Raw genomic sequence first — 27452 nt, 5'->3', positions numbered from 1 at the left:
TCCTTGTACCGATTTCCCTTGGCATACCACTCCCCAACCAGAGAAACTGGCATCGGTGGTGACCACTGTCCAGTCGGGCACTTCCAGGGGAACTCCTTGGACTAAATTGTCCGTCACCAACCACCAGTCAAGACTGGATCGCACTGCCTCCATAAGTGGCAAAGGTAGATGAAAAAGCTCGAAGACTGGGTTCCATCAGGAAAGCAAGGTGGAAAGGCCTCATATGAGCAAAGGCCCAGGGTAAAAGTTCTAATGTTGAAGTCATCGACCCAAGAACCTGTAAATAATCTCTGACTCTGGGTGGGTGCTTGAGCATTAAAACCTCTTACTTGGACTTGCCGCTTGGAGATGCATTCCGTGGTAAGAAAAAAAACTCTGCCCTGCTGAGTGTCGAATAGAGCACCCAAATACTCCAACGACTGAGTGGGCTCCAGTCGGCTCTTGGCGAAATTGACCACCCAGCCCAGCAATTGCAGGAGCTGAAGTACTCTCTGAATCGCCTCCTGGGCAAGCGCTTTCGATTTTGCACGAATCAGCCAATCGTCCAAGTAAGGATGCCCCAGCAACCTTTTCCTGCGGAGATGGACTGCCACCACCACCATGGTGAATGTCCTGGGTGTTGTGGCTAGACCGAAGGGCAGAGCCTGAAACTGAAAATGCTGATCCAGTATCGAAAATCAAAAGAAATGTCTGTTGGTGTGACTGAATGCCTATATGAAGATCTGCTTCCGTGAGGTCTAAGGATGCTAGAAACTCTCCATTGCGCACCAAGGCAATGACTGACCAGAGCGTCTCCATGTGAAACCGGGGGACCAGAGACATCTATTTACTTTTTTTTTTAATTTTTTTTGATCCAGAATGAGCTGAAAGGATTCCTCTTTATTTGGCACTATGAAGTAAATGGAGTAACGGCCTTTCCTTCTTGCCTCCGGAGGCACTAAGACGATGGCCCCTAGTTGCAGAAGTCATTGCAAAGTGTCCTGCACTGCTCTTCGCTTGGTTTCGTAACCGCAGGGAGAAATTAGAAATCTTATTCTCCCCCAGAGATTGGATCATATCTTCCAGATCTTTACTGAAAAGTAGTTTGTCTTTGAAGGGCAAGGACCCTAGCTGTGACTTGGAGGAGACATCCACCGACCAGTTTCTCAAAAGAGGAGCCTACGAGCTGAGACAGCTGAAACCATGGATCTGTCCGATGTGTGCAGTTGATCATGTAGTGCATCCGCGCTGTACGCCAAAGCTTCCAGACGACCTGCCTGGGCCGCCTCTTCATCCGATAAGGCAGCGTTAGCTTGCAACTGCTGAATCCAATGGAGACTCGCTCGTAAGGCGAAATTGCAGCAAATAGCCGCATGCACTCCCAGTGCTGAAACCTCAAAAATCCTTTTACGTTGCACCTCCAAATTCCTGTCTTGCAGGTCCTTGAATGCTGTAGCTCCATTAACCGGGATCGTGGCCTTGTTAACAGCGCACACTGCCGCATCTACCTTGGGTACTCAAAGCAGCTCTAAAGCATCCTCTGGCAGAGGATATAGCTTGTCCATGGCTTTACACACTTTCAATCCCATTCCCGGAAGAGCAAATCTGTAGCTGAGAAATGAAAGGGAAAGGAAGAAGCAGGGCCTCTCAGACCCAGCAACACCTGATCCATAGCACCCAGTTTAGATTCCTCAGGGGGACCTTCAATGCCCAGTTCAGCTAAAATAGAAGGAATAAGGGGACCCAACTCCTCCTTTCTAAAAAGGTGCACCACCTTAGGGTCATCCCCTTCCGCAGCACGCGCCCCACGCATTGTGCCTTGGTGCTGTAAATCAGGGTCTATATCCACCCCGTGGGGGCTTGGGCAGTAGGTCTAGATCATCTGGATCATAATCCTGACTAGAAGTATCCGTAGTAATCTGGAGAACCCCTGACCGACAGGGACGCTTAGGCTGAGCAGGCTCCGCACTTCCCTTAGAGGTAGACCTTTTCTTAGCAGAGGGCTTAGATCCTTGAGAAAACGACCTTTTTACCAGACTGCAACTTCCCTAACTTCCCCTCCTTGTAAGCTTTATGAAGCAATAACACAAATTGTGACAAAAAAAGAGGAAGACAAGGCGTCAGAGGCCCCCTCAAGGCTATCCTCCATTGCAGGGGAATTAGGCTGTAAAGGTTCCCTGTCCCTTTGAAAACTTTGCTGGGGAGAAAGAGGAGGAGGTAAAACCCCCTCCCCCAGCGCTGCACTAGACAGAACCCTAAATGACTGGAAAATGGTCCCCTGTTCCCATGCTGAACGGGAACTGATCAGCCTCAGTGAATTGTAGCAGACGTCCCAATCGGGACTGGGGCAGACTTTGATCTAACTAGTTTTGCCATTTTAATATTTTTTTTGGCTCCTGACAGCCCCTCCCCCCTCCGGGATGCAAGCCAAGCAAAGGCCCTCCCTGGAGAGCCGCGTGCGGAACGACCCGCACACGTGGCAAACGGACGAACACGGCATCGAGTCGTGACAGGAAAATAAAGACAAAATAAATTAAAGAAAATTCAATGAAAATTCAATGAATAAACAACAAAACGAAAGGCAAATACCGCGCTGCGACAAGGAGTGAGGGAGAGAGAGCCGGTGCGGGGGAAAACGAAAGCAAAACTTTTTTTAAATTATAAAACTTGCCCGGCAGTGGTCCAATGTGCTGATCCCTTCGGTGGAGTGAGCCGGGCTCCCCAGTTTCACACCCAGCTGCTGAGAAGATAAGCAGGGCCCTCGACTCTGTGAAGCAGCTGCCTCAGACCAGCATGGGATGGCTCTCTCAGAACCTAATGACCACCTGGGAGGCTAACAACCACTGTGCTGCCACAAGCTCCTTTCTTTTATACTAGCCGTTAAGCCCGTAACAACGGGCTACATTAACATTTTTTTTTTCGGTCCATTTCCTTACCCCTCATTCGTCCCTCCCTCCCCTCATTCTCCCCCTCCCCCCTCCCCCCTCACCCTCTAGTCTCCCACCTCCCCCCTCCCCTCACTCTCTCCTCCCTCCACCCTCCCCCTCCCCTCTCAGTCACTCCCCCTCTCTCAATCCCCTCCCTTCCCCTCTCAGCTCATTCACAACCTCTTCGGATGGCGCAGACAGAAGACCTCCGGGGAGGTCCCTCCCTCCCTCCCTCCCTCCCTCCCTTGCGCGCGCGCCCCACTACCGCTACTGCTCCTCACCGCGCCAGAGGTCCCTCCCGCGCGCGCCTCTACTGCTCCTCGCCGCGCCAGAGGTCCCTCCTTCCCTTGCGCATGCGCCGCCACTGCTACTGCTCCTCGCCAGAGGTCCCTCCCTCCTTCCCTCACACGCACGCGCGCCACCGCTACTGCTCCTCACCGCGCCAGAGGTCCCTCCCTCCCTCTCACGCCACCGCTACTGCTCCTCGCCGCGCCAGAGGTCCCTCCCTCGTGCGCGCCGCCGCCGCTGCTCCTTGCCACGCCAGAGGTCCCTCCCTCGCCGTCGCCACCACTACTGCTCCTCACCGCGCCAGAGGTCCCTCCCTCCCTCTCACGCCACCGCTACTGCTCCTCGCCGCGCCAGAGGTCCCTCCCTCGTGCGCGCCGCCGCCGCTGCTCCTTGCCACGCCAGAGGTCCCTCCCTCGCCGTCGCCACCACTACTGCTCCTCGCTGCGCCATTTTTGTTACTGGCAAGCTCTGATCAACGTGCTGCCCGCGCATGCGCGGTAGAGTTGCTCTCTACTGCGCATTTGCGGCACATCGGTCAAGCTTCATTTATCTAGTAGATTCTTTTTAAATAAAGCTGAAATAATCCAGAAACAAAAGACAAAAAAGTCCCCTAAACTAACTAAACACAAGATAATCAACTTAAGCACACAGCTCAGTCTGTAGGTTTGGCACCTCTCCCATCTGCTGGAGACAGAATACTGCCGGACTGTAGGTGGCACCAGCCTATTTATAGGCGGAGCGTTGTTATGGTAACTGCTCTGTCTCCATCTGCTAGGGGGGGGGGGGGGGCAAAACCCAGGAGTTGGACTGATCCGGGTACGTACAGGGAAATATATTTATTGCTTTTATATTGATACTGTATTAATTTTGTAGCACTGATCTGGTATGTTTTAATATTTTATTTTATTATTATGAATTTCTGTATGAAATGTGTAAAGGAAAATTAGTTCTTACCTGATAATTTTCGTTCCTGTAGTACACGGATCAGTCCAGACACCTGGGTTGTGACTCCGCACCAGCAGGTGGAGACAGAGTAAAACTTGTCGGGCTCCCTACATATAGTAAGGTGCCACCCACAGCCCCTCAGTCGCACGTAATGTCAAAGCCAGATAAAGCCAAAAAACTAGCTAACTAGAAAAAACCCCAAACATGAGGCCAATTCACAACAGCCCCTGAGCTGGAGCCGAAAACCTTCAGAACCATGAACACAACGTGCAAACTGCAAACTACAATAGCCAAATAGCCAAATAAGCAAACGAGCAGACTCTCTCTCTTTCTTCTGATCTAAACTACAAGACACAGACGGGCGGGAGTCTGGACTGATCCGTGTACTACAGGAACGAAAATTATCAGGTAAGAACTAATTTTCCTTTCCCTGTACGTACCGGATCAGTCCAGACACCTGGGATGTACCAGAGCTAATTTACCCAGGGTGGGAAGTAGAGAGTCCCGCTCGGAGAACACTCGCCCCAAAACCCTGAGCCGCAGTCGCCTGGACATCAAGCCTGTAATGTCTCGTGAAAGTGTGCAACGATTTCCACGTTGCCGCCCTGCAGATCTCTTGTGTGGACACACTAGAAACTTCGGCCCAAGACGTGGCCTGCGCCCGCGTCGAATGTGCACGAAGCTCCCTGGGTGCCAACTTGCCCTGCAGAAGATACGCCGAACTAATCGCCTCCTTGAGCCAACGCGCAATCGTGGCCCGTGAAGCCGCCGATCCTCTACGAGCCCCCGACCAGAGAACAAACAAGTGATCGGAAACCCGGAAAGGATTCGTAACTTCCAGATAACGAAGTAGAATCCTACGGACATCAAGTTTCCTCAGTTCCCTCGATCCCCTGGCCTGAGGATCCATGGCCGAAAACCCGGGAAGATCAACTGACTGATTTAAGTGAAAGGACGACACCACCTTGGGTAAAAAGGAGGGGACAGTCCGCAGAGAGACACCAGTCTCTGTAAAACGCAAAAACGGTTCTCTACAAGAAAGAGCTTGTAACTCCGAGACCCGACGCGCGGACGTAATAGCGACCAAAAACACTGTTTTCAATGTTAAATCCTTCAACGTCGCCCGCTTGACCGGTTCAAAAGGCGGCCCACAAAGAGCCGAAAGCACGCAGTTTAAGTTCCAGGAGGGGCACGGATTCCGGACCGGCGGACGGAGATGCTTCGCCCCCCGCAGAAACCGTGTCACATCCGGATGGCCCGCCAAGGACACTCCCCGGACCTTACCTCGAAGGCAGCCAAGGGCTGCCACTTGAACTTTCAGGGTACTCCAGGACAGTCCCTTCGAGAGGCCCTCTTGAAGGAAAGAGAGAATCTCCGGAACTTCCGGTCGAATGGGGTTCACCTCGCGAGCACTACACCAGTCCTCAAAGACCGTCCAGACCCTCATATAGGTCAAAGACGTGGACTGTTTTCTAGCCCTCAACAACGTGGTGATCACTGCCTCGGAGTACCCTTTGGACCTTAGACGCGCCCTCTCAAACGCCAAACCGCGAGACAAAAGTGATCCGCGTCCTCCAAACAAACGGGTCCCTGCCGCAGAATGGTCGCGTCGCCCCGCAAACGGAGCGGAGATTCCACCGCTAACCGCAGTAGATCCGCGAACCACGGACGCCGTGGCCACTCCGGCGCCACCAAGATCACCTCCGCCGGATGTAGCTCGATCCGTCGGAGCACCTTGCCTATCAGAGGCCACGGGGGAAACACGTAGAGCAGCACGTCCGTGGGCCAAGGAAGCACGAGTGCATCGACCCCTTCCGCGCCCCGCTCCCTCCGACGGCTGAAGAACCTCGGAGCCTTTGCGTTTTGCGCGGTGGCCATCAGATCCAGACGTGGTTGACCCCACCTGGCGCAGATGAGTCGGTACGCTACCTCCGGGAGTTCCCACTCCCCTGGATCCAGCCGGTGCCGGCTGAGGAAGTCCGCTTGGACGTTGTCGACGCCGGCGATGTGTGAAGCCGCAATGCTGCTGAGGTGCCGTTCCGCCCAGCACATCAACTGAGCCGCTTCCTCCGCCACTTGCTGACTCCGTGTCCCACCTTGACGGTTGATATAGGCTACCGTGGTGGCGTTGTCCGACAGGACTCGAACCGCCTGACCCCGTATCCACGGCAGAAAAGCTTGCAACGCCAGCGCCACCGCCTTGGTCTCCAACCGATTGATGGACCACTGCGACTGCTGGGCTGACCACAGGCCCTGCACCGAGCGCCCCCCACAGACCGCTCCCCAACCCGAGAGACTGGCATCCGTCGTGACCACCGTCCAATTGGGCAGGATCAGAGAAACGCCGCACGTCAGATGGTTGGGGCAGAGCCACCACTGCAGGCTGGCCCTGGCGCGGTCCGTGAGAGGCAGCGGGCGCAGGAACTCCTCCGAGACCGGCCTCCAGCGGGAAAGTAACGCTGATTGTAACGGTCGCAGATGAGCAAAAGCCCAAGGCACCAAGGCGAGTGTCGACGCCATGGAACCCAAGACCATCAGGTAATCGCGGACCAAAGGGCATTGTAGCGCTAGCAAACGCCGCACCTGTCCCTGGAGCTTGAGGATCCTGTCCCGAGTCAGGGATACCGTGGCCTCCCTGGTGTCGAACAAGGCCCCCAGATATTCTAACCTCTGGGTGGGCTGAAGGTGACTCTTGGCTAGATTGACCACCCAGCCAAGCGACCGCAGGAGCCGCAGGACCCTGGTCACCGCTTGCCGACACTCCATCTCGGATTTGGCCCGAATGAGCCAATCGTCCAGGTAAGGGTGCACGAAGAGCCCTTCCCGCCGGAGCTGAGCAGCCACCACCACCATAACCTTGGTGAAGGTGCGTGGAGCCGTGGCGAGACCGAAGGGAAGAGCCCTGAACTGGAAATGCTTGCCCAGGATGCAAAATCGCAAGTATTGATGATAGGCGGGCTGGATCCCTATGTGGAGATACGCCTCCGTCAGATCCAGGGACGCTAGGAACTCGCCTGGGCGAACCGCAGCCACTACCGAGCGAATTGTTTCCATCTTGAACCGTGGAACACGAAGGCACCGGTTTACTCCCTTTAGATCGAGGATCGGACGAAACGCTCCGTCCTTTTTTGGAACCACGAAATAAATGGAGTACCTTCCCATGCCCCGTTGCGCCGGCGGCACAGTAGTGATGGCGCCCAGAGCCTCCAGGCGCTGGAGGGTTGCCCGTACGGCGGCCCTTTTGGCTACGGTCTTGCAGGGGGATACGAGAAACTTGTCCCAGGGGAGACGTGCAAATTCTAACGCGTAACCGTGTCTTATCACGTCTAGCACCCACTGGTCCGAAGTGATTTTGGTCCATTCCTCGTAAAAACTCTCGAGGCGCGCTCCCACCCGTGGAACGTCCTCTTGAGCCTTCGCCGAGAAACGAACCAATTGCGTATCATTGGGCCGACTTGGCCCCGGATCCCGCCGAGGATCCACCTGATCTGTTGAATCTCTTCCCCCGAAAGGGCTGGGGCCAGGTCAAAGCTCTGGTAGCGCCTCCTCTAAAGGATTGACCTGCCCCAGCTGACCTCTGCGGCCTCTGGCGACGGTTGTTTCGAAAACGGTTCCGTGCAGAAAAATTTGGTCTAGGACGTGGCCTGTCCTCCGGTAGCTTAAAAGCCTTGTTCTCACTCAGGAACTGCATGATATCATCCAGCTGCTTTCCAAACAGCAACTTCCCCTTAAAAGGCAAGGCGCCGAGATGAGCCTTAGACGTACCGTCCGCAGCCCAGTTTCGGAGCCAGAGAAGACGACGCGCTGAAACCGCAGACACCATGGCCCGGGCCGAGGTGCGCAGCAGATCATGCATGGCATCAGCGCTGTAAGCGATTACTGCCTCCAGAAGGTCCGCCTGAGCAGCCTCCCCTTCTGAGAGACCCGCATTCGCTTGTAAGGTCTGGGCCCAGCGGAGCCCAGCCCGCAACGCAAAATTGCTGCAAATAGCAGCCCTCGCTCCCAGGGCTGACACCTCGAACACTTTCTTGAGCTGCACCTCCAGCTTCCGATCCTGGACATCCCGCAGCGCCGGTGACGGGAATGGTCGACCTTTTGGTGACCGCCGACACAGCGGCATCCACGCGAGGGAGCCGCAGGAGCTCCAAGGCATCCTCCGGCAGAGGATATAGCTTATCCATAGCCTTACTTACCTTGAGGCCCAACTCCGGGGTGTCCCATTCTCGGAAGAGAATGTCGGACGCAGAAAAATGGAAAGGGAACGCTACCGTAGGACCCGCGAGTCCCAGGAGTACCGGATCCATCTTAGGCCCTTGACGGGTTTCCACCGGCGGGGCCTCCACTCCAATCTCGTCGAGGATCGCTGGAATGAGAGGGGAGAGCTCCTCCCTCTTAAACAGGCGGACGACCTTGGGGTCGTCACCATCCCCCGTCTGCGCGCCCTTGCCTGCGCCTGACTGTGCTGGACCCTGCTCATCGGGCCCCTCAGGCCCTTCCGGCGCCCCCGAGTTCGACCGTTCCTCCTCCGAGGAAGTGGATTCCGAATCCGCGTCCTGGGGCGCGCCACGCGCCAGCCGCTTGTCCTTCGGGGGCACAGCCGTGTCTCTAGGGCGGGCAGACCTCTTCCGGGAGCGGGACCGCCCATCCGCATCTCCTGGCACTTTCCCGTGCCTGCGCCGCTCCCTCTGATACATCGCCAATTTTTTTAATAAAAAATTAAAATCCTCCGAAAAGGACTCTTCAGAGTCCGAGCGCCCCTCCCCCGAACCCCAGTCAGCCGCATCGGAGGCACCATGAGGCGCCCCCGACGCGGCCCGAGGCTGGGGGGAGAGCGGAGGGGGCTGGGAGCCATGTTCCATGGCTCTCCTGGTCGCCTCGTGGACGGTCGACAAAATGGCCGCCGCTCCCGCGCTAAGCGGGAACGGATCCGGCCCCCCCTCCTGCACTGCACAAACGCGCGGCGGCGAACGAGACGCCCGGGTCCGACCCCCCCGATCGCCCCCGGACGGTCCCTCGCCTCCGGCGAGGCAGCCCGAACACATGCCGTCCCTCGAGACTCGCGTGCGCGCGGAGCCGCACGTGCGGCAGGCGGCCCCGACGGGCATTCCGGCCGAGATCGCACGAAAAACGCCGCAGCCCTAAGCAAAACAAAACCTTTTTTTTTTTTTTTTTTTTACTAAAGTCGCTGACCAGGGTGCTGAAAAGCCTCCGGGCTCCACTGGGGGTGAGTGAACCGGGCTCCCCGGTGTCACCCCCAACGCTGCTGCCAGAGGGGCCGGGTCCTCGACCCCAGCAGCGGCCTCTACCAGGGGAGGATGATCCCCTCAGGATCTGGCAACCCCCCTGGGAGGCACTTCCACCGGGAGCTTCCTGGCCCAAAACTTTCTAATTCTTTTTTTTTTTTTTTTTTTTACTATGAATTAAAACAAAAAAAGGAAAATCCCCTTTCTGTCCTCTTTTTTTTTTTTTTTTTTTCTATCCCTGACTGGCTAACTCCAACCCCAGGGATTCCAGAGACTGTGGGTGGACCTGCCCCATCTGCTGGAGACAGAGAAAGACTGAGGGGCTGTGGGTGGCACCTTACTATATGTAGGGAGCCCGACAAGTTTTACTCTGTCTCCACCTGCTGGTGCGGAGTCACAACCCAGGTGTCTGGACTGATCCGGTACGTACAGGGAAATGATGATATTACTAAACGACGGTATAGATGATGATGATATTACTAAACGACGGTATAGAAAAGCTGCCAAATAAATATCAAATGTTCAAGAGTAAAATACTTTCCCTATGTTTTAAGGCCAGCAGCACTCCTCCAGATGCAAGTATTTAGCTCCAGGGGCCTGCCAGTATTCAGTGTGCTTTACAGTGGAATAAACCCAGGAGTTGGACTGATCCGGGTACGTACAGGGAAATATATTTATTGCTTTTATATTGATACTGTATTAATTTTGTAGCACCGATCTGGTATGTTTTAATATTTTATTTTATTATTATTATTATTTTATTATTATGAATTTCTGTATGAAATGTGTAAATGATGATATTACTAAACGATGGTATAGATGATGATGATATTACTAAACGACGGTATAGAAAAGCTGCCAAATAAATATCAAATGTTCAAGAGTAAAATACTTTCCCTATGTTTTAAAGCCAGCAGCACTCCTCCAGATGCAAGTATTTAGCTCCAGGGGCCTGCCAGTATTCAGTGTGCTTTACAGTGGAATAAAGGCCACTCCTGAAGCAATGTAACGAGATTTCTGATGTAGGAGCTAGAAGCCACACCTGCTGTTGTTGAAGCCTGAACTGCCTGTTGAATGGGAAAAATATCATGTTCCTTATCATCAGTGCTAAACGTTGAATTCCAGGCCCCTTACCTGAACTTCAGGGAGCAGTTCTGCCAGTCAAAGGGGAAGAAGTTGACATTGATGGGGCAGGCACTGCGGAATATGGCAGGGGGCTGCCAGGACACGTAGCCAGAGTCATACAGGAGCACGTTGCAGTAGTAAGCCACCTCAAACTGGCCATCATTGCTGTGCAGGAGAAAATGGAAGGAAAGCCCTTATTGAGGGAAAAGGCTTCATAGGCATGCAGTTCTAACAAAACGCACCGTACCGAGGCAGGAAGTCAAATTTCTTAACTTGTAATAATGAGCACAAAATACAGTGAGGGGATGTGAAAAAACTTCTAATGGTTGGACTTTCCCAGAGCACCAGGATGAGGAGAAATAGCCATTTGCTCTTTTCAGGTTTATGAACACAGTGTGTACACCACCAGGCCATAATTTGATTTTTTTTTAATTCATGAATATATAAAATGGAAATAAATATGAGGAGGGTTTTCTTGCAAAAATAATAGGGCCAGCCTGACCCAACGGCAGTTGCTATGTGGCAGAGCCGGGTTTGTTTCCCACCCTGGGCCTCTGCTTCTTTGCCCAGTCAGAGATGAGGATGCTGCTGGCGGGGGGAAATCCCAGTCATCACTGAACACCACCACCATCAGGTTGGACTCAGAGTGCCCGTGATACAAGTATCCAGGACTTAGAAACAAAAAAAAAAAAAAAAAAAGTTGGAAGAAACTCAGAGTGAAACAATAAATAATTTTTTTTAAAGGCTCCCTAGTGTCAGCGATTGTCAGTAATGATCCCCATCCCATTCATAAAGAGTGAGGCTGCCTGCCTCTATCAGCTCTCCTTTTGAATTCTCTTTTTTTTCTGTCTGTACCTCTAGAAAGACACACTCCCAATATGTATTTATGAAGCAAATTTTGAAAAAAAGGATGGCAGCTGTAAATATTGCACCCTGATGGGATGATAAACTTGGTTCAGGAGGTCCGGGATGGGCAGGCCTCCATGATGTGATGAGAAAGTAGTTTGCTCTCACTTGTTCTCCAGGATGATCTTCGGTTGCCAGAGCATGTAAGACGGGAGGCGGACAATTTCAATGTCATCAAATTCGGATTTATTCCATGTCAACCTCTTGTCATTCCATCCCTGAAGCAAAGCAATAAACAAAAAAACCGCAAGTAGTCATATTTTGGCCCAGTTCATGTTTCTACAATTGCAGTACACATTCTTATCACGTAATCATTCCCCTTGATAGCGTCTTGGCTTTTTTGGCTGAGATAAGAGTGTAGTCAAGAACAAGGTTTGAGTTATGAGCCGAGGACGGTCTCTACTTTGGGCTGAGACTGAAATGTTGAACATGGAGGTTTAGCACCATCTATGACCACTGCCACAGCAGGAGGATTAAGTCTCCTATTTAAAAAAAAAAACCCAAAAACAAACCTTGTCTGAAACAAACAGTGCACTTGTGTACTAAAATGCATTTGATAGGGAATCACCACACAAGTGGCAGTTGGGGCCAAAGGCCATCTGATGCAGTTTTCCTATCAGTCTCTCTTCCTCTCATTCACCTCCCCCCCCCCCCCAACACCATACCGCCACCAGTCTCTCCCCATTTCATATAAACTCCTACAGGTCAAGGCTAGCGATAGGTGCACAGGGTGAATGAAATCTAACTGCTCTGAAGCAATCCCTTAAAACTATCCAATGAAAGCCTTGGTTGTGCTATGAAATAATCGCTGTAGAATGAGACACCACTTATCTTTTTTTGGCATTACTAGAGATATGTACATTTTTTTGCTGGACTAATATTAATATGTGGTATGAAACAGGGCTTGGTTGACTGGTCTGAATTATACAAAAAGCAACTATTGTAGGCTGATGAATCTTGAATTAAATCAGTTTGCCAAAACTGAAGGCAACTCCAGTTTGAGTTTGATGTCCATTTTTTGACTTGTGAGTTAAGACTCGGGTGTCTGGATAAGGGCAAGTCAGGAACCAGATGTTCACCGGATGTCTAACTGCTGTGAAATTGCCACCACAAAATTATACATTAAGTGGGAGAGTGGTCCACTTCACTGTCTGAGCAAACTTGGACATGGTAACTGACTCATGAATGTAAGCACCAGTTCAAGTTTTCATTGTAGCCTCCCAGCCTTTTCTCCACCTCTACCAAACAGTCACACACACACAGCAATGCCCTATGCGGTCCTATCAGTCACTCCTTCCTAAGAGTGACAGAAGTGGACTATTGAAGCATTCCTAAAGGAATCCATATCAGTTACTCATCTCACAGAGGATTCATTTTAAGTACTATGCTTTAATTGGTGTTTTTATGAATGTTGTTTTATTGTTTTGCTCATTCTGATTTTATTGTAAATTGCTTTGATTTTTCTTGAGAAGCAATAATCTAATCAATGTCAGTCACTCATTCCCACAGAGGATTCATATCAGTCACTCATTCCTAAGTGTGGTCCTTTACTTTCCTGTAATTAGGTAGAAAAATAGTTTTTATTTTTCTTTGTTAAAAGACTTTTTCCATCACAAGGTTAAGAAACCTTTCCTCTTATCCATTTTCTGAATCCTGATTTCTTTCCATGTTATCTTTGTTTCTGTCTCCTCTTTTTGCCATTTCTCTCTTCGCTCCCACCTTTTTTTTTTTTTTTACACAAGTTTCTCATCTCATTTTGCTCTTCTCCCCCTCTGTCTTCCTCCCATCCGGTGCCTCTTTACATCTCATCATTCTTTTGTCTTGCTCTCACCCCCTTCCACCGCCACTCTCAATCTCTAATCTCCATCTCCCTGTTTCCTGTCCCTTTTCTTCCCCCTCTCTCTCACGCTTGGCCTTTCCTACCTCTCAAGTGTTCTTACCTTCTAACTCACTCTCTCAGTAAAACAAAGGAAAATTGGTTCTTACCTGCTAATTTTCATTCCTGTAGTACCATGGATCAGCCCAGACTCCTGGGTTTTACCTCCCATCCAGCAGGCGGAGACAGAGAATTTTCTGTGGACTCTGTCGTATAACCCTGAGGTGCCACCTAGAGTCTGTCAGTATTCCACTGTACCCAAGCAGAACGATAATAAACTATCAAAAACCTCTTCCTGAACAACCTCCCCCCGAAGAGCAGAGGTAGGAAAACATGTAACTGACTAAAATCCAATTATGCTCCAATTTCTTATCCTGAAAAAAAGAGGGGGGGCATTAAGTAACTAACAGCCAAATGAATCACTAACCACCGGCCGAGCGGACTCTCCCTGGGTGGGACCCTGGGCTGATCCGTGGTACTACAGGAACGAAAATTAGCAGGTAAGAACCAATTTTCCTTTCCCTGTACGTACCCGGATCAGCCCAGACTCTTGGTATGCACCCAAGCTTCCCTAACCAGGGTGGGACTGTGAGAGTCCCACTCGGAGAACACTAGCTCCGAAAGAACCGGGCTCCGGTGCCCGGACATCAAGCCTGTAATGTCTCATGAAAGTATGTGGAGATTTCCAGGTAGCCGCCCTACAAATCTCTTGAGGCGCCACCTGTTGGCATGCAGCCCATGAAGTTGATTGCGAGCGCATGGAATGAGCCTTAAGGCCGACCGGAATCGGACGTCCCTGCACAAGGTATGCCGAAACAATCGTCTCCTTCAGCCAATGTGCGATAGTGGCTTTGGAAGCCTTATGACCTCTCCTGGGACCACTCCATAAGACGAATAAATGGTATGAAAAACAAAAACCGTTGGTAACCTCCAGGTAACATAACTCTCTTAACATCTAGCTTCCACAAGCCTCTGGCCTCTGGCGTAGAGGAATCCAGTCCCGCAAAGGAAGGCAGTTCCACTGATTCAAATGAAAAGCAGAAACCACCTTTGGGAGAAAGGAGGGAACCATTCTCAAAGAAATCCGTAAGAAAGGCTCCCTGTAAGATAAGGCCTGAAGCTCTGAAATACGCCTCGCCGATGAAATAGCAATGAGAAACACTATCTTCAAGGTAAGGTCCTTCAGTGTCGCCCGTTTCAATGGTTCAAAGGGTGCATCACAAAGGGCCCGGAGAACCAAATTAAGTTTCCACGAAGGACAGGGATTCTGGACCGGAGGACGCAAATGCTTAACCCCCTTCAAAAACCTAGCCACATCTGGATGAGAGGCTAGAGTAATCCCTGGACCTTGCCACGAAAACAGCCTAATGCCGCCACCTGAACTCATAGTGAATTAAAGGCCAAACCCTTGGACAATCCGACCTGCAGAAAATCCAGAACCTCCGGAATCTAAGCCCTGGATGGATGAACGTTACGCACCAGGATTCAAATACTCCCCAAACTCTGACATAAGCCCTGGAAGTGGAAGTCTTACGTGAGTGCAAAAGCGTGGCAATTACTGCAGGGGAATAACCCCTCGTTCTCAACCTCTACCTTTCAAAAGCCATGCCGCTAGACAGAAGCGATCTACCTCGCCAAAACAGACGGGGCGCTGGCGCAGAAGAGCCAGAGATGGATGAAACCTCAGCGGACCGTCAACTACAAGATTCAAGAGATCCACAAACCATGGGTGCCATGGCCACTCCGGAGCCACGAGAATCACCTTGCCCGGGTGACCTTTGATGCGGCGCAGCACCTTTCCGACCAATGGCCACGGCGGAAAGACGTACAACAGAACGTCCCTTTGCCAGGGTAGGACGGGAACATCTACCCCCTCTGCTCTCCGTTCCAGTCAACTGAAGAAACAGGGAGCCTTGGCATTGCGATATGTCACCATGAGATCCATGGAAGGCACGGTCCAACGATGACACAGAAGACTAAAGGCCTCAGAGTTCCCACTCTCCAGGATCCAACTGGTGTCGACTGAGAAAAATCAGCCTTCACGTTGTCGACCCCAGCGATTTGAGAGGCCACTACCTTGTAAAGGTGATGTTCCGCCCAGGCAATCAACATCCGCGCTTCGGTCGCCACCAGATGGCTCCTGGTTCCTCCCTGATGATTGATGTATGCTACCGTTGTTGCATTGTCTGAGAGAATCCTCACCGATCATCCCTCCACCAGGGGAAGAAAGGCTTGTAGTGCCAACCGAACCGCCCTGGTCTCCAATCGATTGATCGACCAAGATGATTCCGTCTTTGTCCATTGCCCTTGCACCACCAATCCAACACACTGCTCCCCACCCTGAGAGGCTGGTGTCCTTGGTGACCACGATCCACGTGGGAATTTCCAAGGCCACGCCCCGACGCAAATGGGCTAGAGAGAGCCACCAATGTAGACTGGAACGCGCTGAGTCCGTCAGTGGTAATCAAAGTTGAAACTGCTGGGACAATGGACTCCATCGAGAGAGCAACGCTGATTGAAGTGAAGTGGACGCATATGAGCAAAGGCCCATGGTACCAGCTGGAGCGTGGATGCCATCGATCCCAGAACCTGTAAGTAATCCCAGGCCCTGGGCCGTAGCATGGACCTGAAGAATTCCACCTGGGAAACCCTTTCTTCTGTAAGAAAAATCTTGCCCAAGACCGTATCGAACCTGGCCCCCAGAAATTCCAAGGACTGGGAGGGAACCAGATGGCTCTTGTCAGGATTGACCACCCACCCTAAGGAGGTCAATCGCTGCAGCACCCTCTGGACCGCCGTCCTGCATAGGGCTTCCGATTTTGCTCGAATCAGCCAGTCATCCAGGTAGGGATGCACCAATATGCCCTCTCGCCACAGGGCCGCTGCGACCACCACCATCACCTTGGTGAAAACTCGGGGCGCTGTCGCTAGACTAAATGGCAGAGCACAAAATTGGAAATGTTGTCCGAGGATCGCAAACCGCAGGTATTTCTGATGATCCGGATGGATAGGTATGTTCATATAAGCCTCTTTCAGGTCCAATGATGCGAGAAACTCCCCCTTGTGTACGGATGCTATCACCAAGCACAGAGTTTCCATGCGAAAACGAGGTACCCTCAGCTTCTGATTGACTTTCTTCAAATCGAGAATGGGGCGAAACGTGCCCTCCTTTTTCGGCACAATAAAATAAATTGAGTAACGCCTGCGCCCAGGTCCTGCAAGCACTGCAGGGTGTCTTGTACCGCTTGACACTTCTGACGGTACGCACATGAAGAAGCCATGAAGCGGTCGTGGATCGAACATGCAAAATCTAAAACGCAGCCGTGCTCGATTATATTTAGGACCCATTGATCCGATGTTACCGTGGTCCACTCCTCTAGGAATAAGGACAGCCTGCCTCCTATTCTTGGAACAGAGGAGTGAACCAGCCGCACTTCAATGAGAAGCCTTGGGGCCTCCATGGGGCGGGGGAACTCCCATCCCTGGCTGGCCGCCGGCCTTAAAAAGACTGGTTCCACGTATTTTGGCGGCTTTGACCCTGCCGAAAAGAGGAACCGGTGGTCTGGGAGGGGCAGAACCGATTTCCCCAAAATCTCGCCCGCTGAAGGAAGGAACCTCTCGCCCTCAGTCTGCCGGTAGTTTATGGATCTTGTTCTCCCCCAGCGACTTTATCATATCCTCCAACTTCTGACCGAACAGCAGCCTCCCTTTGAAGGGTAGAGAACTCAAATGCGCTTTGGAAGACACATCCGCAGACCAATTCCGCAACCATAGGAGGTGTCGAGCAGAGACCGCCGAGACCATCTTCCTCCCAGAGGTTCGCAAGAGATCATAAAGCGCGTCCACACTATAAGCCACCGTGGCCTCCAACCGCCCAGCCTGCTGAGCCTGGGCCTCTGAAAAGGAACCGGATGCCAGCAAATCCTGAACCCAGCGGAGACTGGCCCGCTGTGCCACCCTGAGGGCGGACACCTCGAAAATCCTCTTGAGCTGGACTTCTAACTTGCAGTCCTGCAAGTCCTTTAAGGCTGTGGTCCCCGTCACCGGGATAGTCTATTTCTTCGTCACTGCCGAGAAGGCCGCATCCACCTTTGGCACTCTCAGGAGATCTAGAGTGTCCTCAGGGAGTGGATACGCTGAGAAGGAACGGATCCGGGGCCTGCCACCCGCCGCGATCGCAGGTCACTGCCTGTCAATTTCACCGGGGCAGCGACCTCCAAGGACCCCTCTCCCCCCCCCGATAAACATGCTGTGCAAATTCAGGCCCGGGAGAGATGCACGCGCTGCCGCATGCGGCACAGGCTGCACCACACGGCATGAGCAGCGGCCTAAATTTAGCCAGGCAGGAGAGGAAAGCGGCGAAAGAAAAAAAAACAAAAAACCCTCGCACAGGAGCTGTCTGCATCCTGAAAACAGACAGCACACTAACACCAGCTGAGAGAAAGCTAGGCCGACAGAGCAGGAGAAATTAAAGAGATACAACTCTTTTTTTTTTCTTAAACCTGGATAAGATGAGACTGAAGGGGAGAGCCCGGGACCCCCGGGATCAGTGCAGGTCCCTGGTGCAGCTATACACACACCACCCTCTCACACCCAGTGCCTTCGCTCCCGGCCAGGTCACAGCCCTCATAGAAAACTGGAAAAAAGTCCAGTTCAGGGCACGCTCCACTCTGCCATCCCTGCATCTGAAAATAACTCTTAAGTTCCATGCCATGCTGATGACCTCTCATTCCAAGTGCGAGCAGTCTCTTTTTCTGCAGCCTTTGGCTGTCTCTGGAAATCTGGATAGGACTATACCCAGGGAAAGGAAAATCTGTTCTTACCTGCTAATTTTCGTTCCTGTAGTACCATGGATCAGTCCAGACTCCTGGGTTTTGCCTCCCTTCCAGCAGATGGAGACAGAGAAAGTTTTACTGACACTGCTACTTAACCACATGTGCCACCTGCAGTTCCTCAGTATTAATCTATACCCAAGCCAAATGACGACAAATTTGACAAACGTCCCAACCTTCATGTTTTGGAAGATATTCTCTGCTATAAAAACTGAATGAGCGGACGACTCTCCCCCTCACTAGACTGGGCGGGTTCTGGACTGATCCGTGGTTCTACAGATAACCAATTTTCCTATTAGGATTCGTGAGTTAGTGGGCCCTTGGCCCAAGGTGAGAGGTGGTACCGCCCATGGGGTGGAGCCCCGCTGGGCCCCACCGTCGGGAGGCGAGGTCTGTAGCAACAGGTGACACAGCCCAGGGTGCACAGAGAGAGCAGGGGACTGGGGTGTGGATACGAATGCTAGAATAGGTCCTCCTAGTGGTGAAGTGCAGAGCAGGCCCAGAGGAGCGGGGGAATGCAAGGCAGGGTATGGAGGAGTGCTGAGGGAGCGACACCCGGGGAAGGAGCCACGGAGAGAGTCAGCACGGGAGGAATGACAGACTTACCCGAGGAGCGGGGAAGCCCAGGGGTCTCTGGCAATGCACGTGGACACTACCCCGAGGAGCGGGGGAGTGCGGGTACAGTCTCTGGGGTAAAAGCAAGACACTACCCCGAGGAGTGGGGGGAAGCATGGCACAGTCACTGAGGTACACAGTCACAGAGATAAGGCAGTGGCCCGCAGGGCGGGGTACACCTATGCCGAGTCTCCACGAGGCAGAGTAGTACAGCAATGGTCCATAGAGCGGGGTACACCTACAATGAGTCTCCACGAAGCAGAGCTGTAAGACAGTGGCCCGCAGGGTGGGGTACACCTACAATGAGTCTCCACGAAGCATAGTAAGGCAATGGTCCACAGAGCGGGGTACACCTACACTGAGTCTCCACAAGTAGAGTAGTTACAGAAGCAACCCCGAGGAGCGGTGAAGCTGGCAGGCAGCGTCCAAGGTGCAGGGGCCTCCAAGGAGCGGATAGCCAGAGACAGGAACGAGACCCCTGAGGAGCGGGTACCTGAGAGTGTCTCACGCCAGGAGGTGCAGGATACAGGAACCAGCATCCTAAGAGAGATCCATCAGGATTCAGCATGGAAGGAACTCATAGCCAAGTCCCGGTGAAGCTTAAGAGTCCAGGGTCAGTGATGTCATCAGGAGACGCCCCTGAGGTTCCCACCCCGGCGTCCTTAAAGGAGGGCCATATAGCTCGCTTTAGGAAGGCCCGGAGGAGACATGGCGGTCGGCGGCGTCCCTGCCACCCTGGAGGGTCCTGGAATGGGGTGATATGCGTCGGAAGCGGCTAGCCACAGCCGCGAGTTCCCCCAAGGAAGATAGGGCGGCAGCACACGAAGTGAGTAAGAGCGGTCGCAGCCGTCTGGGACCGACTGTCATAACATTTCCTTTCCTTGTACGTATCCGGATCAGTCCAGACTCCTGGGATGTACCAAAGCTCCCTACTCAAGGTGGGACTGGGAGAGTCCCGCTCGCAGAACACTTGTGCCATGCAAATCCAAGATGGCTACCGTTCCCGCGCTGATCGGGAAGGAGTCAGCACTCCGGTCAGCGGTCCGATGTGACGGCAGAGTGCTAGCGGAGGAATTCCCCAATGCTGTTTCGAGGTAGACAAGACGGTCAGACGGGTCCTCCCCACCCTCAGAAAACACGGCACAATGCTGAGCCGCGACGGCATGGAGCCACACACTTGGCAGTCCGACCTGTGGTCCATCACTGAATGCTCAGTGACTAAAAGAGAAAAATAAAGCTGCTGCTTAAAATGGAGGAAGGAACCATGAAAGATAAGGAAAAAAAAAAATCGCAGAGAAAATAAACCTACCGCTTTAAAAGCTGAGCAGGGAGCTTAACACTGCTTCACTTTTTTTTTTTTTTTTTAAACTTTACAGAAAGCTACCCCAACTGAGACAGAATCCTACAAAAAAGCATAGGCTGTCCCAGACAAAAAAAAAAAAGTGTACCTGGAGGAGCCTGCAGTCGCCTAAGTGGCCTTGTGAAGGGGCGGGATCTAGACCTTGAGATTTACACCCCATGAGCACATGGGTCGGGCACACACAAGGGTCACCAACCCCTGGCCCATCTGTCTCAACCGGACAGGGAAGAACCCCCTTAGGATTAAAAAAAAAAAAAATCCCCGGGTGGAAGGCTCAAAAGGAAAAAAATCAGCTCAGTTGCAGAACTGCAAGTTTGCACCCATCTACCATCTGCTGGAGACAGAGAAATACTGGGGAACTGCAGGTGGCACATGTGGTTAAGTAGCAGTGTCAGTAAAACTTTCTCTGTCTCCATCTGCTGGAAGGGAAGCAAAACCCAGGAGTCTGGACTGATCTGGGTATGTACAGATGTACAGGGAACTCAACTTGCGAAAAATACACATACCAATTTGTCTTATTTTATGAATGCCCTGATGCTGGTCTTGGATAGAGGAGTAAAATAAGAATGACAGACACTAATATTTTTTGCTCATTTCTTTCATCAGAGGATTGTTGCTTCCAGTTAACCTGGGATTTTTCCTCATTCTTAAATTTTGAGTGCAGACCTTTTGACCATTTATCCCATTAGTTATGGAAGGCATCTGAGCATCATGTGATAAGCCAAGCTTTGTCAAAATACGACTGAAAGTTTAATCATCTGTATTGTAATTTATATTGTAATATGATGCTAGCACTTTGGACTCAGGTCTTCTGACTGACTGGAGGTGATCACCCCAGGAATGTGCATGACTTTTCCCAAGGCATGGAATAAAGCAGAGTTGCTTACCTGTAACAGGTGTTCACCTAGGACAGCAGGATGTTAATCCTCACACATGGGTGACATCATCGGATGCAGCCCGGCACGGAAAACTTATGTCAAAGTTTCTGGAACTTTGACTAGGCACACTGAGCATGCCCTATACCACGCGTCCACGCGAGATCCCTCTTCAGTAACATAGAATTATGAGGTGGCGGGCAGGTTTTGTGAGGACTAACATCCTACTGTCCTAGGAGAACACCTGTTAAAGGTAAGCAACTCTGCTTTCTCCTAGGGCAAACAGGATGGTAGTCCTCACACATGGGTGAATCCCTAGCTACAGGCTGTTCCCCAACACAAAGGGGGACCAACACGCACCAACCAGCTGCCAATGGGCACAACAACCACAGTGCTGTTGGTAACAGAGTGGGAGACAGCCTGAACCCAAACAATGGGCTCTAGGCAGGGATAGTTGGGTTCAACACCTCAAAGAGATTCCGAAGGACAGACTGGCTGAACCTACTATTACGTCAGCCATCCCTATCCAGACAGTAGTGAGATGCGAATGTGTGGAGAGAACTCCACGTTGCAGCCTTGCAGATCTCCTCTATGGGAGCTGCTCGCAAGTTGGCCACCATTGTTGTCATGGTTCTGACAGAATGAGCCTTGACACGACCCCCCAAGATGCAGTCCCGCCTGGGCATAACAGAAGGCGATGCAATCTGCTGGCCAATTGGATGGTGTCTGCTTGGCAACGGCAACTCCCAACCTATTCCAGTCAAAAGAAAGTTGGGTGGACTGTCTGTGGGATTCTGTCTGCTCCAGATAGAAGGCTAAGGCTCTCTTGCAATCCAAACTGTGCAGTGCTCGTTCGCCTTGGTGTGAATAGGGCCTGGAAAAGAATGTTGGTGGGATGATTGACTTATTAAGATGGAAATCAGTTACCATCCAAGGCAGGAACTTAGGATGCGCAAGACCACCCTATCATGATAAAATATGTATAAGCTCAATGAGTCACTATTGCCTGGAGCTCTCTGACCCTGCGTGCTGAAGTGACTGCCACCAAACATATGACCTTCCAGATCAAGTACTTCAGGTCACAAGAGTGCAGCGGCTCAAAAGGAGCTTTCAACGGCTGAACTAGCACCATGCTGAGGTCCCAAGACACAGCGGGAGGCATTAGGGGAGGTTTCAACTGAAGCAGGCCCCACATAAAAAGCACAACTATAGGCTGTACAGAGATAGGTATACCATCTACATCTTAGTGGTATGCACCAATTGCACTTAGATGAACACTAATGGAGTTGGTTTTCAAGCCAGCTTCTGATAGATGCAGAAGGTAATCAAGCAGTTTTTGTGTGTGTGTGGGGAGGGGGGGGGGGGGGCAGGAGAACGGATCTGGGGCCTTCTGTTCACACCACACCGAAAACCTCCTCCACTTCTGTCTGTAGGACTTTCTAGTGGAAGGCTTTCTAGAAGCCACCAGGACCCAAAACATCTTCTGAAAGATCAAGTGGCTGCAGAATCAGCTTCTCAATGTCCAGGGCCTGGAGGTTGGGATGTCGCAGCCTGCCCTGATCTTGCGTGATGAAATCTGGGGAAGTCCCCAGCCTGATCAGTCTCTGGACAGACAATTCCCGAAGGAGTGGAAACCAGATCTGTTTCGGTCAATGAGGGGCTATGAGAATCATAGTTCCTTGGTCCTCTCGAAGCTTCATGAGAGTCTTGATCACTAGAGGAATTGGCGGTTACGCATACAGTAGACCCTTTCCCCAATGGCGAGCAAAGGCATCCGAGGGTGGCTCGCCATCTGACCTGTACAGGGAGCACAAGTGAGTCACCTTCCTGATGCAGGGGGATGTGAACAAGTCCACATTGGGTTTCCCCAAAGGCAGAAGATTTGATTCGCCACCCCCTGGTCCAGCAACCACTCATGGGGTCTGAAGGCTTGACAGTTTGTCTGTCTGTTATCACGTTCTCTTTTCCGGCCAGATACATGGCCCCGAGTGCCATCCAATGGGACAGGGCCCAGGACCAGATCTGGACGCTTTCTGACACAGGAGGTACGATCCTGTGCCTCCCTGCTTGTTGACATACCACATCGCTCCTTGGTTGTCTGTCTGGTTCAAGACAATTTTGTTGGACAGACGATCTCTGAAAACACAGACCATACCTCATCACCCAAAGCTCCAGCAAGTTGATTTGACCATAGGCCCTTGGTGCAAATCCCCTCTACATAAGCACCCCACCCCAGGGTGGACGCAACCGGGGTAAGGACAATTTGGGTAGGGGGAGTTTGGAAAGATATTCCCCGTTCCAAATTCGAGAGAACCCGCCACCAGGACAAGGAGTCCCGGAGAGACGGAGTGATTCGGATGTGTGCTTGGAGGTTCTGGGGGGCCTGATGCCATTGTGACCTCAGGGTCCATTGGGCTCTGCACATGTGCAAATGTGCCAAGGGAATAACGTGGACGGTTGCGGTAGCTGATTACAAATCCTAGTGACTCCAACACCCAAATGGTCAAGCGCATGCACCAATCTGCCCCTGTCTGAGAGGTGCTCTTAACTAGCCAGTCATCCAAGTAAGGAAAACCATTCACTCCCAGCCTGCAGAGGTGTGTTCCCACCATGGCCAGGCAGTTTGTAAAGACACGCAGGGCTGACGCTAGTCCAAATGGCAACACTCTGTACTGGAAGTGCTGTTTTCCCACTACAAATCTGAGATAGTTCTTGTGACCTGAGAAGATCTCGGTGTGAGTATTCGTGTCCTTTAAAAATCGAGGGAGCATAGCAAGTCCCCTTTTTGCAGGAGGGGAAATCAGGATCCCAGGGAAACCATCCTGAATTTCTTTTTTTAGAAACTTGTTCAAGGCCCTCAGGCCTAGGATGGGGTGGAGTCCCCCTGTTCTATTTGGAATCAGGAAGTATCAGGAGTAGAATCCCTGCCCTCTTTGCCTTGGTGGGACAGATTCATCCCCTCTGGCCATTAAGAGGGTGGAGAGCTCCCTTAAGAGTACCTCCTGATGCATTATCGGCCCCCAAAATGGGCATGGAGAAGAATTTGGCAGGACACCCAATAGGTTCAATTGGTACCCTTGGCAGACGATGGACAGAACCCACTGGTCTGAGGTTATATTGGGCCATCAATTTGCGAAGAACCATAGCCTGCCCCCGATCGGGGGGGGGGGGGGTCAAGCGTCTCTGTTACGGGCAGCTGGCTTATGCTCCCTACGATCCAGTCAAAACCCTGTCCCGGGATTTGGTTGGGGCACCAGCTGGGGCTTGGGAGCTCGTTGCTGCCTGAGACTGCCTCGAGAGCTCACCCTCTGCAAATGGGAGGGAGACAGTACTTCCTCTGGCAGTAGAAAGACCTCCTCTGACCCTGCCTCACAGACCACCTGGGTAAGAAGGGCGGATCTGAAGTGCTGGCAGAGAGATGCTGGAAGGTCTCATGGTGATCCCACAACTGGGCCACCATATCCTTCACCTTCTCGCTGAAGAGATTCTCTCCTGTACATGTCTTTCCTGTACAACTGGTCAGAGATTCGAAGTCTGCAGCCATGCCATTCTGCAGGCATCAATTCCTGCTGCAGATACTCTCACTGCCATCTCGAAAACATCATAGGTTGAACGAACCTCGTGCTTTCCACACTCCAGGCCCTGACACAACAGTGATAAGAAGATGTCTTGCTGCTGTTGAGGCAGCTGCTCAGCCACCTCCTGCACCCGTTTCCAGAGGTTGCATGAGAATTGGATCATGTAAAACTGGTAGGAGGCAATGCAGGTAATGAGTATGGCCCCCCTGAAATACTTTCCTTCCAAGAGTGTCCATCGCTCTGTGATCCTTCCTCAGGGGCGCCGAGGCCTGGGTTTGAGAGCACTTGGCCCTCTTGAGAATGGATTCGACCACCACCAATTGGTATGCCAGCTGATTCTTTTCAAATCCGGTAGCCTATTTACAGGAGGTACTGGTGAGGGGGTGCTCTCAAATCCTCAGCACAACTCCTTAAAGATCTCATGCACCGGGACCGCCACGGTCTCTTTAGGAGCTTTCACGAACTGTAGAATTTCTAGTATCTTGTTCCTGGCATCCTCCTCAGTCATCAACCGAAATGGGATGGCCTCTGCCATCGCCCTCACAAAAACTCTGAAGGTCAGGTTCTCCGATGGAGACTTCCTTCATTCCTCTGGAGGAGACTGTTCTGAGGGGAGACCCTATGAGGAGGATTCTGCAGAGTCATACTCCCAGGGGTCATATGGGGCCTCATCCTCACTGTAATCCAAAGGGGATGGGCCCTAGGTGCTCAGCCTTTGTCCAGAGGCCTGGGCACCGATGCTGGTCAGGGCAAAACTGGATGGGGGCTGCAGGCCTCAGTGTTCCTGCTGGCCTCAATGAAGCTTCCTCCTCGAAGGAACCGGAAACGAGCACCATATCAGTCAGGGAAAGCATCAGTGCCCTGCTGGGTATCGATGGCTTCCCAGGAACCAATGCCAGCTGGGTCGGTAACATACCAATGAGAACATGGAGCCATTCCAGCAGCATTTCCAGCAGGGAGAGTGCGGGCATAGGCACCGTCAGTGCTGTTGGCTCAATGCCCCACAGGGCCCACCAGCTGTGCTCCAACTCCTCCTCAAAAGTTGCCGATGCTAAGATGGACTGGGAGGCAAGAGGGGTGGCCAGATCTTCCTCAGATCCCTGAAGTGGATTGGCAACTGACACTATGACTGGTAGAGACCATCACGGACCCCGGCATCAATGGAGGATGGGCACTCCTCGCCACGGGGTCACTGGGGGGCATCACAGCATGCGCCGGCACTGTCCCAAGCCCAGCACTGTTCATTGAAGGTGACCGGTACCGATGCTTCCTCGACTTCACTTGATGCTCAGCCCGGTCTTTTCCCGGTGCCAAGCTCAATGATGATGAACCCTATATCCTCGACCTGGAAGAGACCAAGAGGGGCTGGTCCCTGGCACCCCTGTCTGCTGGCGGCTTCGACGAGACTGACAGCCCCGCCACTGTTTATGGCTCAGTGTCCATTGGTGCCAAAGCTTCAGACTCTCTCGACCCGAAGAGCTTCTCCATCTTATCGAGTTGAGCGCGACATCTCTTAGGAGGTCATCTGGTCACATAAGTGGCAACCCCGGACATCATGTGATGCCACCAGGCAGAGGATATACATATTGTGTGGGTCCATGATGGACATAGTTCTTGGGGGCATTGACAAAAACAGGACGAGGCCATGGTGATACAAACAAAAAGTGGAAAAAATGAGAGGCGTGATAGGTGGGCAACTGACACCAGTGGGCACAGAGACATCGCCGCCACGGAGGGAACGGAAGCAAAATTAAACTTATCGAACTGCCAAAAAAGAGGAACCAAAGAGGGACCCGCATCGAAGAAAACGCGCGAAAAACTGAAAATGATCGGTGGAAAATTTTTCCTAGGCAATTTCAAAAGAAAAGCCATGAACTCACTTCACCGCAAGGCGAAACCTCAGTGGAAAAAAAAGAGACTGAAAAGGGACCTCATATGGACATGTGGTATAGGGCATGCTTAGCATGCTCAGTGTGCCTAGACAAAGTTTCAGAAACTTTGACATAAATTTTCTGGGCCGGGCTCCAGCCGATGATGTCACCCATGTGAGAGGACTACCATCCTGCTTGTCCTAGGAGAACCCCCTTAACATATCCTCCACCCTTGAGTGCCCCACATAGTGATTCTGAAAATTGAATCTGTTTTCCCAATATTCACCTGGAGCCAGCAATGACATGTAAAAAAAAAAAAAAAAAAAAAAGGACCCGACTCTATAAAACAGAGCAAGAAAGAGTCCCCACCTGTTACTTCAAGATACTGTGCAGGCTAAACAGAATAAGGTGAAAAGCAGGAAGCCACATGAAACTTACATGCTCAATCCAAAGGTTCGTAGTCAGAGTTTCATCAGTCTCTTTCTGTAATGACACAATATTGCCAAAGGTTTAAACATGTACAGTTAGCATGTGAGCCATTAATGTATTTTTTCAGCTTTTGAAAACTATTCATAGAGCCATTTGACATCTTCTTGTACAATGAAACTTGGGAAGTTCACATATTCCTAGAGGTCAAGAAAAACCTGCTTTTACAGGAATGTGTTTGTATTTGTTTTAACAGGGAAAAAAATCAGTGTGTGGAAGACAGTACAGTGATCCCTTATGTCAGAGAATATTGCATGGAAAAAAACAAGTTTGCTTACCGTAAATGATCTTTTCCGTAGATAGTAGGATGAATTAGCCATGCTGTCTGGGACTTCCCTCTGGACAGCTTGAGTCGGGAAAACTCTCTCCATAGATTCAGAGCTTTGCTTTGCGCGCCTGTGCAGCAGTTCCCGCGCAACTGCATGATTTGCCCAGTTGATTAAGTATGGATGAGCAGCAAATAGAGAAAAACAGTCAAAGACAGAAGGAATAAGAGGCTGTCCAGGAAGGAGAGTGGGATCACATAGCTAATTCATCCTGCTATCT

The 27452-nt window shown here is 51.6% G+C and overlaps 1 protein-coding gene across 3 annotated transcripts in view; it reads right to left on the bottom strand.

The window, feature by feature from the left end:
* Positions 1 to 27452, bottom strand: part of CHRND (cholinergic receptor nicotinic delta subunit) — a 106552-nt gene that overhangs the window by 49830 nt on the left and 29270 nt on the right. For all 3 annotated transcript variants that reach the window (XM_029615668.1, XM_029615669.1, XM_029615670.1), the window contains 3 exons: positions 26859 to 26903; positions 11522 to 11631; positions 10517 to 10672 (listed from right to left, as the gene is read on the bottom strand). In XM_029615668.1, coding sequence (XP_029471528.1) covers positions 10517 to 10672; positions 11522 to 11631; positions 26859 to 26903 — 311 coding nt within the window. The remainder of the gene's footprint in view (positions 1 to 10516; positions 10673 to 11521; positions 11632 to 26858; positions 26904 to 27452) is intronic.

Source organism: Rhinatrema bivittatum, chromosome 9 (assembly GCF_901001135.1).
Source record: "Rhinatrema bivittatum chromosome 9, aRhiBiv1.1, whole genome shotgun sequence".
NCBI lineage: Eukaryota > Metazoa > Chordata > Amphibia > Gymnophiona > Rhinatrematidae > Rhinatrema > Rhinatrema bivittatum.
Note: the sequence above shows the minus strand (reverse complement) of the source record. Positions and strands in the feature narration are given on the sequence as shown.